Source organism: Panthera tigris, chromosome E1 (assembly GCF_018350195.1).
Source record: "Panthera tigris isolate Pti1 chromosome E1, P.tigris_Pti1_mat1.1, whole genome shotgun sequence".
Taxonomy (NCBI): Eukaryota; Metazoa; Chordata; class Mammalia; order Carnivora; family Felidae; genus Panthera; species Panthera tigris.
In genome coordinates, this window is record NC_056673.1 from 23,933,051 (window position 1) to 23,951,438 (window position 18,388).

Here is an 18,388-nt window from a genome sequence, read left to right on the forward strand (position 1 = left end):
ACATAAAGGCATTAAATTAGTATACAAAGTTTATCCAGAAAAAATGCCCCCAAAGGAAAATTTGGTAACACAGGGGCATAAACTGGGCTACTTTGCATTTAAAAGGTGTTTTTTTTTTTAAAAACATATTGCTTGAATATAAAAACTGCTAGCACGAGAAAAGAATATGTATCAGCAGAAATTAACTAAATAGACAACACTACATAGACCACATCACAGGAGACACAAAATGAAGATGCCACTGCCTTTTTAAAGATCCTTTTAAAGATAGCACTTCTTTCTCCACTAAGGGTATTTTAATAGCCAGGGTTAAAGATCTCTTCTATTCTCTCCCTTAATGAGAACTACGTTCCAGTTTCAATTCAAATTTGACCGAGTGCAAATTATTTTTTAGCTCAAACTGGATGATTTTAGCTCAAATTGGGGATCCAAGGACGGGTAAACAACACTCAGATTCTGCCTCGCTTCTCCTCCAAAAAACCCCCCAAGCATTGGGAAATTCAGGCATATGTGTGGAACAATAAACTGGAACCGAGAAACAAAGAAAAGAGAAGGGGTTCTCTCCCCAGACTTGGCTAAGGTGGGAACCACAGGTGGAGCTGCCTCTGGGAATGAGAAATCAAAGGGCTAGAAAATGTATGTGTGTTTTACCATGATTAAAAAAGGGGGTGGAGGGTACTAGTCAGAGATGAAAAAGCCAGTTTTATCCACATGGTCCATAGGGCAGAAACCATAAGGGAGAGATCTTCCATTCACAGACTTTAATACAGAAACAATCAAGACCTTCCCATTTCTTCTCCATATTATTGATATAATTTTCTGACGGAAAATGTCCTTTTTTCCTGGTGATAAAAAGCAGTGTAAGCTTATTGTAGAAAAATTCCGAACACCATGGAAATACACAGACCAAAAAGTAAATGTGTTTTCTCCTCCCTGCCACCCAGCAACAAATACGTGGTGCGGCTGCTGTACACTGCGTCAGAGCTTCTTACTTTGTAGTGGAACTTCTATGAGTCCATCCTCATGGCAAAGGACTGGACCAAAACACAAGTACAGAAAACAAAACATTGGGAGTCTCCCTCACCCCTTCCCTCATGCCATTCCTTTCCCAGAGGTAAACACTGTAGATATTATGATGTATGGTCTTGCCAAACATTTCCCTAAGCACTGTAACGTTTATATACATGTATGTACATATATGCCTGTTTTTATCTTTATTTTTAAAACAAGTGGATGGTGTTACAAGCACGGTTTCTTTTTCCAGTCAACAAAATAACCTGGAAATCCATGACAGCACAATTGGTTTTTTAAAGTATCACTTTTTTTTCTATTACATGTATCTATTTAGTCAAAAAGGCGGATTCTAGTATAGTATTTTATAGCCTACTTTTCCATTGAACATTATGTTAATACCTACAGCACTACTTTGTCCTTTAAAAGCTCTTTATAATTTCACTGTGATTTATTTAACTAGTTGCTTATTGGTCATTTAGTTTCTTATTTTCCTCCATTATAAACCATGTTGCAACAAACATTTTTATTTTGTTTTGTATTTCCTATTTATTCTTTTACTGAAATATAGCTGACACACAATGTAAAGATTCTTGATGCAAATATATTTGCCGACTTGCTATTTCCTTAGGTCAATTCCTAGAAGTAGATTTTTCTGGGTCAACAGGTAAGTATACATTTAAAATTCTGAAACACATTGCCAAATGGCCCTCCAAAATGATTTTTGCCAATTACATTCCCGACAACGGTATATGAAAGTGTTTCCCCATACCATCCACACTGAGGGTTACCAAGCTTTTAATGTTTTGTAATTTTATAAGGAAAACAATGAAATATCATTTTAACTTGCATTTTTTTTTTTTTTTAATTTATCCTATGTGTGTGAGAGAGACAGAGAGAGAGAGAGAGGCAGGCAGGCAGGCAGGCAGGCAGGCAGTGTAAGCAGGGGAGGGGCAGACAGAGAGGGAGAGAGAATCCCAAGCAGGCTCTGCACTGTTAGCACAGAATACGATCCAGGGCTTGATCTCATGATCCTATGAGATCATGACCTGATCCAAGATCAACAGTGGGATACTTAACCAACTAAGCCACCCAGGTGCCCCTAATTTGCATTTCTTTGATGAATGAGATTGACAGTCTTTACGTTTTTTGAGATTTTTTAAAAATGATTTCTAAGTTTGCTTGTTGACATGCTTTGCCCATTATTTTTACTGGGATATTCTTAGACACTTCTAAAAACTCTTTACATAGTATTTTACATAGTAAAGAAAAATATCATATTTTGAACTTTTCCTTGCCAGTTTGTCATTTACTTACCACTCTGTTTCAAAGTCTTTTTCAATGTGACTTAAGGCAGTCAGATCTATAAATATTTTTCCTTACAATTTCTGGCCTTGGTGTCATGCTTACAAAGCCCTTTTCTACCTCAAAATCATAAAAAAATTCTCTATTCATATATGCACACCAAGAACGACGTATCTGTAACTTAGCAAAACTAAAACTATTCATTTGAGAAAAAGTGGTATACACTGATACTGATATTTTAACAATTATAAAAGTTTCCCATCCTTCAGTATATTTTGTTATGTACAAAGTAAGAGACAAAACAGTACAGTAGCAGATAGTCTCCAGTTATGGAATTACTCGAAGAAAAACAAAATAGGCCAAGCCATGACTACCTCTTTCTTAAGATAAAGTACAACACCTATTGGCCCTGAGAGTTTGCATACTAGAAGCAGAGAGAGCTAATAATGCAGTTACTCTACCCATAGTCAACCTGGCTTATTCAGACTATGGAGCATGAGCAGTTATGTGGATAAATGCCTCCTATCCCTGGGAAGCACAAAGGGAATGGAGTGTGCTGCAGTAAAAACACATGCTCAGTTGTCCAGCTACAAGACTTTTATTAAATTCCTTATTAAGTGGGCTCAACAAGCTGGAGAACAATGCTGATAATAAGCAATCAGTCCACAAGAGACAACCTTTTCCCCCCACCAAAACTGAACGCCGGAAGGACTATCACCCAACAAATGTTCCCAACCCCTTCTCCCTTGCCTGCTCTACCTGAAGGAGCAACTTAGCACAGTTCTATCCAATGAGATATAAGAATAAGTTTAGAAGGGATTCTGGGGAAGCTTTTCCCTTTCTTTTCTTTTCTTTTGTTTTTTCTTTGTTGTTGTTGTTTACTTTTCTAATAAAAGAAAGTAGGTAAATCTGACATCACTTCTTTCCTCTCTTCTTCCTGCCCTGAACATGTCTGATGGCTGAAACTGTAGCCGCCATCTTGGGACCACAAGAGAAAGACCAAGAGATGCTGGCCCTTATATCATTGAGAAGGGAAAACCACTGGCAGGAATTGCATGCTACACCTACAATTTTTCTGTCAGAAAAAAAAACAAAAAACAAAAAAAACAAAAAAAACCCCCCCAAAAAACAACCGCTCACTTGCTTATGCCTCTGCAGGCAGGTTTTAAGTTTCTTACAGACAAAGTCCAACATGATCCTAAATAAAAGAGCCATTTTCAAGTAATCTTTGGCTAACACGTGGTTGCAACCCTCAGATATTTTAAGTGAATAAGTAAGATTTAAGAAAACGAAGTGCCCCTGGGATATTAGGTAATTCAAGAAAAATCCCAACTAAGAAGGACAAAAAGTTGATTTCTAAATGATCTAGTAGTAGTACTATATTCAAAAGATGGCACTAATATTTAAACTGGGTTTCACTTTATGCCTGGGGGAATAATGTTTCCTTAAATGGGTTTGTTTTAGTTTTAAACATCTAGTTTTCTTTTCCTTTGATGTAACTTTTCATGTTGTCTTGACAGGGATTTTAAGTTGCACTCAATTTACTCTGTAATTTTAAAAAACAGACTGGATCCAGAAATAAGCGGAAATAAACAAACAAACAAAAAACCCCAGCCAGCCAGACAAAAGCATTCACTTGCAAAAAGCATAGGCGAGCATGCATAGTCACAAAGTTCTGACCGGAAATGAATTTAGAACCTTCCATAAGCTCTTTTGTACTTCGGGATACTGAACAAGGGCAAACAAAAAATAAGTAATCACTGTGTTCACGTAAACTTGCAGATCTACTACTTTTCAGGCCAGGAGGGAAAATCTGATGTGGTTTAGTAGCAAACAACACTCTCATATAAAAAGGTCAAATGTACCTTGAGAAATAAAACTGGCAGACTATTATGTATTTACCCTAGGACTAATAATTTCACTTGGTAAAGATTTATGTTTACAAATGTCTACCACAGCATTATTTACAGCAATAATTAAAAATAACTGTCCAACAACTAGTGAATGGTTAAATAAGGAACATAAAAATATTATAATCATTTTAGTGACATGAATATGCTCACAGTATACAAAATATTTAAATGAAAAATTCACAACAGAATATAATTTTAGTTATATTCTAAAGAAAAATAAGAATATACTCGAAGGGAACTCATAAAGACTGAAAGCTGGCCAGCTCAGTCAGCGGAACATATTACTCTTGATTTTGGGGTCATGAGTTCAAGCCCCAATTTGGGTAGAGAGATTACTTTAAAATAAATAAATAAATAAAATGAAATGTTTAAGAAAATTAAAAAAAAAAAAAAGACTGAAAGGAAATATTCAAAGATGCTACAGTGGCTCCCTCCTGCATGTGTACATACTTACATACACACATTTCCTAGCTGCCTATGCTGAGAGAACCTAGCAACAGTGAAACCCAGTGACAATGAACACCCTTAGCACACAGATCTTGGTTTCTAAATACCACAATCCACAAAAAAGAATCAGGGTTCCTTGGAGAAAGACAGACTCCAGGGTTGGAACAGGGAAAGTATAAGACAAGCCTAGAATATCCTGTTAGAAAGTAAGAATGTACTCAAGGAATGGGGATATTTCAAAAGGACAAAAGCCAGCTTGTAAGGGCTTCATTAATGCTGAACAATTTTAAAACAAAATAAATGATAGTAATAGATTATAATTCACTGAATAAAAAAAAGCAGGAGTTCATACTAATATAATGAATGACAAATAAATGAAAGAGAAGGGATATGGCTAAATAAGCAATATTATAAACATATTATAATGTAGAATGCCAACTAATAAATATAGAAGGAATTATTCTCTAAAAAATGGCTAATTATTAATTGTTATATTATGAGGATACATTTCTTGGATATATTTCTATTTTGTTTCAGTTTTATAAAATGAGCATGTACTTCTTTTGTAAAAATACTAAGGAAATCCTCAATGGCAGTCTGAACAAACACAACTTAATACACATCTCTAGAGCAGTATCAAGCCATTTTAAAAAAGGAGAGCAGGAGCGCCTGGGTGGCTCAGTCAGTTAAGCGTCTGACTTAGGCTCAGGTCATGATCTTACGGCTTATAGGTTTGAGTCCTGTGTCAGGCTCTGTGCTGACAGCTCAGAGCCTGGAGCCTGCTTCAGATTCTGTGTCTCCCTCTCTCTCTCTCTCAAAAATAAATAAACATTAAAAAAAATATTTTTAGGGGTGCCTGGGTGGCTCAGTCGGTTAAGCGTCCGACTTCGGCTCAGGTCATGATCTCACGGTCCGTGAGTTCGAGCCCCGTGTTGAGCTCTGTGCTGACAGCTCAGAGCCTGGAGCCTGCTTCAGATTCTGTGTCTCCCTCTCTCTCTGACCCTCCCCCGTTCATGCTCTGTTTCTCTCTGTCTCAAAAAACAAATAAAACATTAAAAAAAAAAATTAAAAAAAAAATTTTTTTTTAAAGGAGAGCATACGCACAAAACCCACAAACACACAGAGCAAGTACAAGTGCTGTCCTGACCCGTCTGTCTGTCCTAGAGAAAAGCCCAGATGTCCTAGGCAGGTGGCTAAAGTTAAAAACAAAATAGCAAAAACAAACAAAAACCCACCAGAGGCAGCACTGATATTTACAGAAATTTTGTTTTGGTTTTACAGTAATTATGGGGTGAAGAGATGTGACAAGGACCCTTGCTATGATGCCAATGACAAATGGTTAACTGATAAGAAGAAATGGAGAGAGCGACAGGCTGTAGAACAGGTCAATATCAGGCTGTCATGGAGCCATTTGAGACACATAATTAATCTATTACTCACCTGGCATCATCATTCATTGTAGTTTGGTCAATAGGTGCCATGAAGCTTAGTAGCTTGCTAAGGACGTGAAACCTAAATAAAGCAGGAAACAAACAGGCAGCAACATTAGTAACTATTAACCTAGAAAAGGAAACACATTCTATGAGCTAACAAACTCCAGAACTGACCACAGAAGCATTTGGCTCCAGAATGAAAATAGGGAACAATTCATTGGCACATACTAATCACAACTGTATTTCCCTCTAGTTCTTTTATATTACAGAAGTCTGATAAAAGCACATTGTAAATGACAGTAGTTCAACACAGATTCATTTACATCACAGTCCCCAGAAAGAGTAGACACACTTACGCTCTTGAGCAATATACTAATCCTCAAACATTACTCCAGACAGAAGACAATAAGGACTTGAATACCCCGTTTTCCTCCTCTAAGTATATCCTCATCATTTTTGGTGTCATTACTAGTAGTTACTAGTGTAGGTAGTAGTACAACACCCAAGTTACAATGCCTCACCACCACCATCACTCACTAGCACTAGTTCCCTGAGTCAGAGAAGGCTTCTAGAATTCCACACCATCTCTACTTACTAGACCCAGTTTTTCATTTCCCCCATCCTTAAATGAAGGATTATATCTGAGTACATAACAAGTTTGATCCCTAGATCTTCCAAGTCATGGTGTTATGGAAATTTAAATAACATCACTTCCACTTCCCACCAACAGGAAAAAAGGGTATTTTTGTATGGAGTGCTTCGAGATCCTCCAGAGAAAGGAGCCGAACAACTATATGACCTTATACAGACCAAATTATACAGAAGAGAATTAAAAGCAGCTAGCCCTTTCTGTTCATTATAATAGAAGAGGATGTACGACAATATGCATATTATAAAATTCTAACCAAAAAACTCTACTTGGGGGGCATTTGGCTGGCTCAGTCGGTAGATGTGATTCTTGATCTCGGGGTTGTAAGTTCGAGCCCCACATCGGGTGTAGAGATCACTTTAAAAAAATCTTTTAAAAAACCCACAAAATTTTACTTGAACAGAACACTATCCACAAACAAAAATATGATATTTTCGTGTACATAATATGTATTTACAGTGTTAAAAATATTTTTACACGTATCAAATAATTTGATTCTCTACAGTACCACCCACAGCTGAGCCTCCCAAATTTCATTCTTTTTTTAACAAATGAATTTTACAAGAATAATAGTAACGAGATTTCCTTCATTACAAGAGTAATAGAAAATGTATAAATTCATTATAGAAAATATGGAAAAAAACCAATGAAGCACACACAAAATGTATAGTTCCTCCACCTACAGACAGTTGTTAACATTTTGATTAGTTATGTTTGTTTTTCATAGTGATGCTGTTATTTACCCACACACATACACACACATAAATTTTGTAACTTCTTTTTTTAACTTAGCATTGTAAACATTGTCCCATAACAGTATCAGAATAGCTGAATACAATTCCAGGAGTGGAAATACTATAATACATTTTTGAACACGTATATGCTCCCAATTCTTCATGTTTCATAAGATGCAAAAACAAAATCTCTATGCATATCTGTTTTTTTAAATGTTTGCCACCTCCTAATTATAAAAAGTAATATATAATTCTTACAAAAAGAATCCAAATACAGAAATGTATAGAAAACTGACAAGCCTCCTTCAGCCTTACACCCCAGAAATAAACACTATTAATTAAAACTGTTAAGTATGGCTGTAGAATTTTCTATATATAAGACAAAAATAAACTTAACACGGTTTTCACATAAAAGGGAGGTTGTAATATACTTGATATTCTGCATTATGCTTTTTTCCACTGAACCTTGCCATATTCTATTCTTTTCCATAGTTGTAAAACATTCCATTGTTAATATAATTTATTTAATCTCCTATTGATGGGCATTTACATACACTGCCCCCCTTTAAAAACCATACTAAATAGTGTTAAAGTGAAAATTCTTATACATTAATTATTGTATGTTTGTTCACATAAATTTCCTTCGGGCAGATTTTGAGATGTGAAATTGCTGGTGAATCAAAAGGTATATACATAGTGAAAGCTGAAACACGGAGCCAAAATACCCTCCAAAAGGTTATGTTAATATATGAGACTATAAACACTCACATCACCTTTTAAGTAATAAAGCATAAGTACTATTAATAAATGCATTTTAATGTCTTTAGGCTTCACCAAACCTTGGTGTCCATCTGAAAACATGAATACTGTTCTTGGCTGTATCCAAAGAGAGGTTTAATTCACTCTCTGGACAAAGACTATGATGAACTCTACTCCACAGTTGTATTGTCCAATCCAGTAGTCACTGGCCACATGCAGTTACTTAAGCACTCGAAACATGGCTAGTCTGACTGCTGCAAATGTGCCTAAATGAGAAAAGTGCACCAGATTTTGAAGACTTGAGATGGAAAAAAGAATATAAAATATACCATTAATAATTTTAAAATAATAAATTAATAAATTGTTGAAATACTGAGTAATATTTTTGATATTGGGTTAAATGAAATATATTATTAAGCTTAAGTCCATCTCATTCTTTTTACTTTTTAAATGTGGCCACTAGAACATTTAACATTATATATGTAATACATATTCTTATTGGATGATACTGCTCTGTGGAATACTTTTACATTTTAATACAGTATATTCAATAACTATTAACAGCATGATGAAAGACAGACTTTAAGAAGTAATCACATTAAAGATGATTTAATAATGTGTACTTAATGCAATAGATTTCATCTAATCTCAGTGCTGCTGAGGATGGATGCATGTTTTAGTATTAAAAACACCTTTTAACAACCATACCAAGAAAAGACAAATGTAATTTTACTGCAGAAGAACAGACAAACACAGTAAGACATCCTGTTATTAAAGGCCTGAGTTTAATTTATTTACACTAGGAATTCTGATTAAATCATGATCAGATCTACTTACATATAATGCTCAGTAAAAGTACTGATAATCGATAATTACAATTATTTTCCCAAACCAAAATATTCCTTTTTAAAAAATAAGTTACTTTCTAGCACCCAACTAACAAGTTGCCACGTCCAGTCTGACAAGGCTGATGCCACTGACCTGCTATCATTTAAACTGATGTTTTCACAAGTTAATGTTCATCTTTGCTATAACATTTCTGGAAATCTTCTCTCTCCAACTCTATCACAAACAAAAGAGAAAACTTGCTCACTAATGGACCTAGTATCGGTGATGACAGCTGGGACACCTACCAGCTCTTCCTGAGGTCTAATTTAAGGAAGTTATTTATAATATTCCCATGCGGCCTGGGCCACATGTTTAATCCTTCGGGCCAGAATGCTAATGTAGCCATTGCGTCATTTTAGTACCCGTATAGGCCAGTGTGTCCTGCCCAGAGAAAGAAAACAGGCCACAGGTTAGAAGCATGGGCTCTGTGGAGCGCCTGGGTGGCTTAGTCGGAGTAAGTGTCCAACTCTTGATTTCGGCTCAGGTCATGATCTCATGGTTTGTGAGATGGAGCCCCACATCAGGCTCTGCACTGACAGCATGGAGTCTGCTTGGGATTCTCTCTCCCTGTCTCTGCCTCTTCCTCGCTTGCATGTGTGTACACACTCTCTCAAAACAAAAGACAGATAGAAGCATGGGCTCTGCAATCAGACCAGTTAACTCAAACCCCAATTTGCTACTTACCAGCTCTGTATGGGCCATGTGAGTTACCTTCTCTAAGCACTTTACAGAAATTAGCTCATCTAATCTGATAACACCCTCCAAGATGCGATTTTTATTAATATACTCATTTCACAGATGAGGAAACTGAAGCACAGAGATGTGAACTGACTTGCCCAAGGTCTCCAGGTTGGTAAGTAGAAGACTCAGTTCAATCTGACAGTCTAGCTCTACAGTCTGTGTTTTTTGTTCTCTCTGCACATAAACTGCATAGCAGTACCTGACAGTGAGTTTTACAAATGCTGGTTATCACTATTGCTATTAATAAAGAACACTCTCTGATTCTGACCACATCCTTCATATTCCTGGTCACAGGAAAGCAAGATGAATATGGATGCTAAAACTACAAGACAATGCAAAACATATGACCTTTTTTTAAATGTTTTAATTCAATAATTATTTGTATTAATTTTAGACTTATAGAAAGATTGCAGGAGTGCCTGAGTGGCACAGTTGGTTAAGCATCTAACTTCGGCTCGGGTCATGATCTTGTGGTTTGTGAGTTCGAGCCCTATGTCTGTCAGCACAGAGCCTGCTTTGGCTCCTCTGTTCCCCCCTCTCTCTGCCCCTCCCACGTGCACTCTTCCTCTCTTTCTCTTTCTCAAAAATAAATTTAAAAACACTAAAAAAAAAAAAAAAAAAAAGAAAGACTGCAAAAATAGTAGAGAGTTTACGCATTCCCTCACCCACCTTCCTCTGTTAACAATTTACATAAACATAGTGGATTATCAAAATCAGGAAATTAGCATTGATACAATCCTACTACCCAAATTACACAGCTTATTCAAATTTCTATTTATCTGAGAGTCTTTTTTCTTTCCCAGGATCTAATTTAAGACCCCAAATTGCACATACTTGCAACGTCTCCTTAGTCTCCTTCACTCTATAAGAGTTCCTCAGTTTTCCTTTGTTTTTCAGTGACTCACTACAGTCTACAGAATAAAGTCCGAATTCTTAGCATGGTCATGACCTAGCACTCAGCTACTCATACAGCCTCCTTCATCTCCTGCCATTCCCCCATATTCACTTTAAGTTCCTGTCAAAATAAATTAAATTACAGCTCCTAAAATGGTATGTACACTCTCAAGTCTGTGTTTTTGCAAATGGTACTCTCTTTGGCCTTTCACTAGGCTAACTCTCCTAGCGTGCTCAGTGTGAAATGTGGATGGTATCTTACAGGAAGTCTTCCTGAGCAGCCTACATCTCCCCATGGGCAATGGGGTGACCACTACACCAGGGATCCACCAACAGCATCACTGTCCACTTATTGCTTGCCATCCTCTCCTGAGGACATACTCCTTCAGGGCAGAATGGGTTTTACCTGGCACCTCATATGGTTCCTAGAATTTCAGAAGGAATCCTTTTTATATTTTAATTAACCACTTCTTACATTTTAATGTTTAACCTGGTTTATTAAATAGAATATCTGTCTCCCACTTGTCTGTTGCCAGAATAAGATTGTCAATGTCTCTGGATTTATGGGGATGTGTAAATCTAAATCACTATCAAAATGCTATAAAACCAGATCTACATACTTGCAACTCTAATGAACAGTTTAATGAGATGAGTCTATTAATATACAAAAAACGGTTGCTATTAAAATAAAATCCTGGTTTTTTTCTTTCAACTTAATAAATAATAACTGTGATAAGTATATTTTGATTTGGGAAACAAAAGACTCATGTTCTTCTAAGTTATTTGCCATGCTAGAAAAGTACTCGGTTCTCTAACACTCACCCGGACTTCTTACTCTGTGCTATGTTTACGTTATAGCCATTCCTTCTTACCTAGTGAGCATGTTAATTTTAATGACATAATCATCCAAAAAAAATTTCTGGCTGACTAATGTCTACAAGGAATTACAATAGATAGATACGGTTGGAATTGTCTTAAAGAATAAGGGAGCACAATTCTTGCTCTCAAGGGGCGCATACATATAGGTACTTGCCCCAATATAAAATTCATAACAGTAATGTAGAAAAGAGATCTTCTCCTCTCTCAATTCTTCTAATGACTGTATATTTGCAACAGCAATACCAATAGGTAAGTACAAGAGAAACCAAAGAAATTAATACTTTCGAATGCTTTCTACATACCAGACATTTACACGATTTAAAAAAAATTTTTTTTTAATGTTTATTTTTGAGAGAGAGACAGAGAGACACAGAGACAGAGAGCAAGAGCAAGCATGAGTGGGGGAGGGGGAGAGAGAGAGGGAGACACAGAATCCAAAGCAGGCTCCAAGCTATGAGCTGTTAGCACAGAGCCCAACATGGGTCTTGAACTCACGGACTGCGAGATCATGACCTGAGCTTAAGTCGGATGCTTAACCAACTGAGCCACCCAGGTGTCCCTATAAAGTAGGGATTATTATCTCTACTTAGTAAATAAGAAAAGTGAGGTCCAGAGAATAAAGAACAACCAAAACTGTGTGGCCAGACAAAGCCAGAATTTGAACCCAACTCCCAGGATTCTGGGTTCCTCCCACTAGAGAACATTTATAGCCTCATAAAGCTACAGTTTTAAAAGCACGGTACTGGAAGAATGCCTGGATGGCTCAGTCAGGTGAGCATCTGACTCTGGATTTCAGCTCAGGTCATAATCTCACATTCTTGAGATTGAGCCCCACGTCGGGCTCCACGCTGAGTGTGGAGCCTGCTTGGGATTCTCTTTCTCCCTCCCTTCTGCCCTGCCCGTTCCCCCCTTCACTCACATCCTTGCTTCTCTCAAAAAACAAAGAAATAAAAGCACAGTACTGGAGAAAAATCTGATCTACGTTAAAGAGTAAGTCTGGCTCTGTAGTCCATGTTCTTGGAATCATCCCACTAAAAACAAACCTGGAGAAGTACGAAGACTTGGAAATTCTGACATATTAAAAAAGTTAAACAAACTGTAAAATAGAACCTGAAATTTAAGAAAGTGACTGAATAAAAAGATGATGAAAAGCTGCTTTGCGCTTCTGCAAAGTTAAAGAGAACTACATATTTCCTGGTGAGTTTAACTTAAATTAACAGGTTAATTAAAGTAGTTGTGAAAAAAAATAAAGTAGTTGTGAAATCTGCTTCTCTGAAGTTATTTAAAAATGAGATAGATCCACATTTGTCTAAAGGCAATCCAATGACAGGCAGGCTCTAATAAGGATATGGGATTAGCTATCTGTCTAAATTGTCCTAACACAATGAGTTTAAGATTTTTCTTCCATGTGCACACCAATTACAAGAAGTTTCTTTGACATGCAGGCTTTGTAAGAATATTACATAGCAGGCGTATAATATCATGTATCTGTGCGCACACACACACACACACACACACACTCACACACACAGGATTGAGGGGTTTCCTATAGTCAGAAATATGTTTTCTCATAAAAATTGTATTTCTCGGCGCCTGGCTGGCTCAGTCAGCTGAGCATGTGACTCTTGATCTCAGGGTCATGAGTTTGAGCCTCACTCTGGGTGTAGTGATTGCTGAAAAATAAAATCTTAAAAAAAATTATATTTCTCATCTCATTTAAGCACATTGTTAACATTCTCTGGAATCTTCGTTTATATATTCTTTGCATAGTGTATACATGTATGACATCATGAAAATGGACCAATTCTATTCTAAATAAGCATCCAAAGTAAAATTGGTAAATTGTTCTATAGAAATCGCTTTTTAAATATAAGACAATTTCAACTATCCTATCTTGTTTTCTTATTTCTCTTTCAGGAAAAGGCAGGCATTATTTAACCCATCCCTTCACAACAGCAAAAAGGAACAGAAACTATAGTCTTAGAGTATGGTATTAGAGTGAGAAAAATTGAGCCTCATGAAAAGCCACCAGTATTGTTTTAGTTATTTTTCTGATCCTTAAAAACAGAATCATCAGAAGAAATAGAGAAATGATATAACAGCCTTTAAAATACAAAAGATGTAATGTAACATGTGAAAATTTGTTCTACAAAGTAACTCACCGAAGTTTCCTTCCTTTGCTGGCTTTCCTATCTACTTTCTTGTGGATTTTGCTTCGCAATTTCTGGATCGCAAGCCACTGCCTGGGAAATTCACAAGCAATGTTATGCATCATCACAAACAGAAATAGTTATACCTATTGACAAATTGGAATTTTTCTCACTAACAACCTTGCAGAAGGAAATCATCAACCTACATCAAGTTCCTCAAGATAGTCTGGGGCCAAAGTGACTAATCAATTGAAGAGGATTTGTGCAATGGTAAAAAAAACAAATGGCAGCTGGGACATTCTACAGCGAATTTGGTTAACAATGCTCCTTAGTGTCTAGAGTTGCTGTGACAAGCACTAAATCCAGCAGTCTGCAGGAAAACCCATCAAACTGGGTATAGCTGCTTGGGTTTGCTTTCAGTGTTTTAGCTGCACAGCATGTTCTATTACTATTACTGCAACTGCTATTCAGCCTGAATACACGAATTCTTCAATTTTCCCTTTGTTAATGCCCGTGTGTTTTTTCTTGCACTTTCCAATTTTTGCTAATTTTTTAGAATTATCCACTACTGACACTAGTTTTACAGCCATTTTGTTTATTTAACTTTCATTTCACCTGTGGTATTTAAGAATGTGCTGCTGAGAGGTAAGGGTTCTTTCCCTCCCATATAATCTCAATATGACTTGTCACACTTACAAAAAAGTGAACAGTAATCCTTTACTATCAAATATGGAGTCAGTCTTCAAATTTCCCAGATCATCTCAATTTTACAGTTAGTCTGTTCAAATCATGGCCCAATATTCACATATTCTATAGTCCTTTTAGATTAAAAGGAATTAATCTTTCAAAAAAAGGATACTGGACTAAGAAAATCTTCATAGATTCCTCACATGAACAAATTCCTCACATGAACAAATGTAAAAAAAAGGAGAAGCAGCAGCAGCTAAGTCATCTTACCTGATTTATACAACGGAAACTCAACATCAGAAAAAAATAATCTAGGGAAATCCAATTACTGTAATCTTAATATAATCTTAATTACCATAATCTATTTTATTGTAAAGTCAGATAAATGTACAATATAATCACCACTTAAATGCAATTTGCTGTATCACATTAAATTTATAGTGAGCAGCTCTCTATAGCCTTCCAGAGATACACAAAATATCAACAATATCCTACCCCTAAAACTCAAAGAATGTTTTACTCAAATAAAATTATTTCATCAACACAAATTTTTCATTGCATTCTCAAAATGCTGCTCTGCCCAGAATCCCATCCTGGCACTTGCAGCTTTTGTTTCCTTTCATGCTTTTGCAAATTATAGCTCACGGCTATTTAAATGTACACTATTCATTAGGTAGCACTCTAAATGCCCTTTTTATTTTCCAACCACAGGATGAAGCATACACACAAGAGCCTTCCTTCACTACTTTACATTCTACCCTGACATCTGGGTAATGCTGCCACGTTCCATTTCTAATTGTGCCGGAGCTCTTACTGAAGGGGTGGAGGTCTAAATTAGGGCAGACTCAAACAAAGCAGATTCAACTATGAGCAAGGAACCTGTTGTGCACAGTGTCACATTCTGAGGGCCGAGAGCACACATTTGGGTGGTTACTTTTTATCCACTGGTCAGAGGTTGATACAGATACAATCACCGCCCAAATCAGAGAGCAAAGGGCATAAGGAGGACTCTGAAAAACACACTCTAAAACAAATGCATATAGGTGTTTTATAATCTCTCATTCAAACTGCACTTAAGGCAGGGTAGGGTAAACAGGATTTCCATCGCTTTGTCTCTCTAGCTCTTATTATCTTGCTTAACTTTTATAGTTACAGGGCTGATCACTGCCTTTGAGGCAGAATTAAAGGGACTGAAAGAGAGAAACTATTATATAGGGCTGCTTGCATGAATAGAAAGCCGTATCTAAATTACCTTCCCATGGCCACTTGATCATTGGGATCCAAGGAGCTGGTCTTTCGTTCTATGAGTTCTCGAAGGAGCTTGTGGAAAAAGGAAAGCAACTGATTTATTTATCATCTCCCAGCACCAACTGACTTTAAAAGGGCATAGTAGGGGGGCGCCTGGGTGGCTTGGTCGGTTAAGCGTCTGACTTCGGCTCAGGTCATGATCTCACAGTCCGTGAGTTTGAGCCCCGCATCGGGCTCTGTGCTGACAGCTCAGAGCCTGGAGCCTGTTTCAGATTCTGTGTCTCCCTCTCTCTCTGCTCCTCCCCTGTTCATGCTCTGTCTCTCTCTGTCTCAAAAATAAATAAATGTTAAAAAAAATTAAAAACAAAACAAAACAAAACAAAGGGCATAGTAGGAATTCTGAATGGCATAGTGACTGCTCTAAAACTACAATCAATAAGGGACAACCCAGTGGCAAGAGCATGACTGAATTCCCATTAACCCTTTCATATTTATATATCTTTAAAAAGGTGGCTATAGCAATAGCTGAGAACAGAAGTCCATTTGGAAGACTTATTGTACTGCAGTTCATTTCAAAAGGATCAATGAGTGTGCAACATTCCCTTCATTGTTTTTATGATTAGTTTTGTCCATCTCATCGATACCGATGGAGAATCTTTAAAAGGTCAGGTGGAAAAGGCTGTATGGCAAAAAGGAAAATGCATCAGCTTCTCACCAATAGGATAATGGTACATGGTTAACTTCTGACCTATAACCTCCAACAGCCAGGAAGGTCATCCTCAGGCAAAAGCCTTTATTACATGTAATTAAAAGTGTGAACTTCATTCTCTTGCTTCCCATGGCTGGTACTCCACCATGCTTACCATGAAGCGATTCAACCACATATGACACTCACACATTCACGGCCATGACAGTTATAAGAGGGAACCTAACGAAAGTCACACGTGTTGTACTGCAAATATGGGAGAACCAGTCTCTCGTCCCATACAGTGAGCTCCATGAGAACTCTACATTACTCTCCTACTCTCCGCTTAGTCCTGGTCAGTCTACTCATCTGACCCGAGTGTAAACCTGTAACTTTCACACAGACTTAAGAATCTGCATTGGATCTTAAAGTCCTACTAGGTGAAGAGGAGTAATGTTTAAAAGTTAAACATTAGGGGTGCCTGGCAGGCTCAGTCGCTAGAGCATGTGACTTTTGATCTCAGGGGCATGAGTTCAAGCCCCAGGTTGGGCGTGTAGCCTGCTCAAAAATGAAGAAAGGTTAAACATTAAGGGAGGACAGTTTTAAATTACTATTAAAAAAAATCTAGATATCATCTCTCCTATACAAGTGCTATGTGTAGGGAAATAGCAACAGAGATTAAAATCCCAAAAGTCTTCTGAGAGAAATCTAAGCGAAGACACTAATATAATCCTGCTAATCATCTGTCAATAATATAGGTTTGACTTTACAATGTGTTTCTTCACCAAAAAAGGTCATTATTTTGTAGGTGAGGCATGGTAGCAATACAGATATTTCACCAAGTTAAACAGCTGAAGTCTGTGGGAGGGTAAAGAAGGAGGAATAAATTCCTATGAAAGTAGTTCACTCTCTAATTTTCATTTGTTTATGTAAGTAGGCACTAGAAGAAGTAAAACAAATTTATAGAAATGTTCATCTCCATATAAGATGAATCTTTATTGCAAAAGGGAAAAGGATATCTCAATCGCAATTAAAAAACCTCCTGTGATGCTTTTTCATTTGCTTATTTTGGACATTATTACTACAGCAATTACGTTTAAAAATGTGGGGACCAGAGGCCACTGGTTTATTATCACTAGAAAACAGCAAGCTATTTCTCTACCCTGTTTATCTGATTGATTCCCAACATCTTTCTGGCAGCCAATCTATCAGTTTATCTCTCCTACTTCATCACAGTCACTTCTGGCAGCTAAATACAAGATCCAAATCCAGTGTTACACAGACATACGACACAGTAAACCTATGTAGCACTGCTACTCTGTAAACGGCTGCCCTGAAGGCTAAGCCAAAATGGGCTTCTGGTTCCTAGTCAATATTCTGTCAGAAGCAAGGTGGTGGGGGTAGAGGGGGAGAGGTTAATAATAAAACCAGAAGAAGGAGAAGAAAAAGAATAGAAAGAAAACACTAAGAAAGGAAGGGAAATAACGGAATGACTGCATCTCATTGCCCTTACCTTGTTCCGGCCACAGAAGAGATTATAACAACTGTTCCTGGTTTTCCTAATCGTCTCTGATCCCTTGAGACTGGGGCTGTCATGGCCACTGGGAGCAAGTGCTCATGGAAGGCTGCCCCAGCACAACAGGGGTGATCCTCTGGAAGAAAGCCCCATATGCCCTTCCCGAAGGCTGGAAATTGAAGCTGCACAACCACAGTGGATCTATTACATTTGCAGTGGTCTCTGCAATTCAAACACCACGTTGGTGCAGCATTTCTTTCAAGCACTCTGTGTACTTTCCATATTCTGGGCTGCATTTTCACTACCCAAGTGCCCTGCACAGCTGTTCTTAGCCATTCATGACAAGGAAGATGATTTTACTGGTCAATCTGGCCAAGTCTAGTTTATTCAGTCTGGTGTTTCAGAAGATCCTGTTGTGTGCAAGGTAGGAATAAGAAAGTAGCGAGAAA

At 37.3% G+C, this 18,388-nt stretch overlaps 1 protein-coding gene across 4 annotated transcripts in view; it reads right to left on the minus strand.

Annotated features, from left to right (window-relative positions):
* Nucleotides 1-18,388, minus strand: part of AATF (apoptosis antagonizing transcription factor) — a 103,560-nt gene that overhangs the window by 19,357 nt on the left and 65,815 nt on the right. For all 4 annotated transcript variants that reach the window (XM_007096069.2, XM_042965562.1, XM_042965564.1 and 1 more), the window contains exons 9-11: nucleotides 15,743-15,810; nucleotides 13,816-13,896; nucleotides 6,117-6,188 (exon numbers count right to left, since the gene is read on the minus strand). In XM_007096069.2, coding sequence (XP_007096131.2) covers nucleotides 6,117-6,188; nucleotides 13,816-13,896; nucleotides 15,743-15,810 — 221 coding nt within the window. The remainder of the gene's footprint in view (nucleotides 1-6,116; nucleotides 6,189-13,815; nucleotides 13,897-15,742; nucleotides 15,811-18,388) is intronic.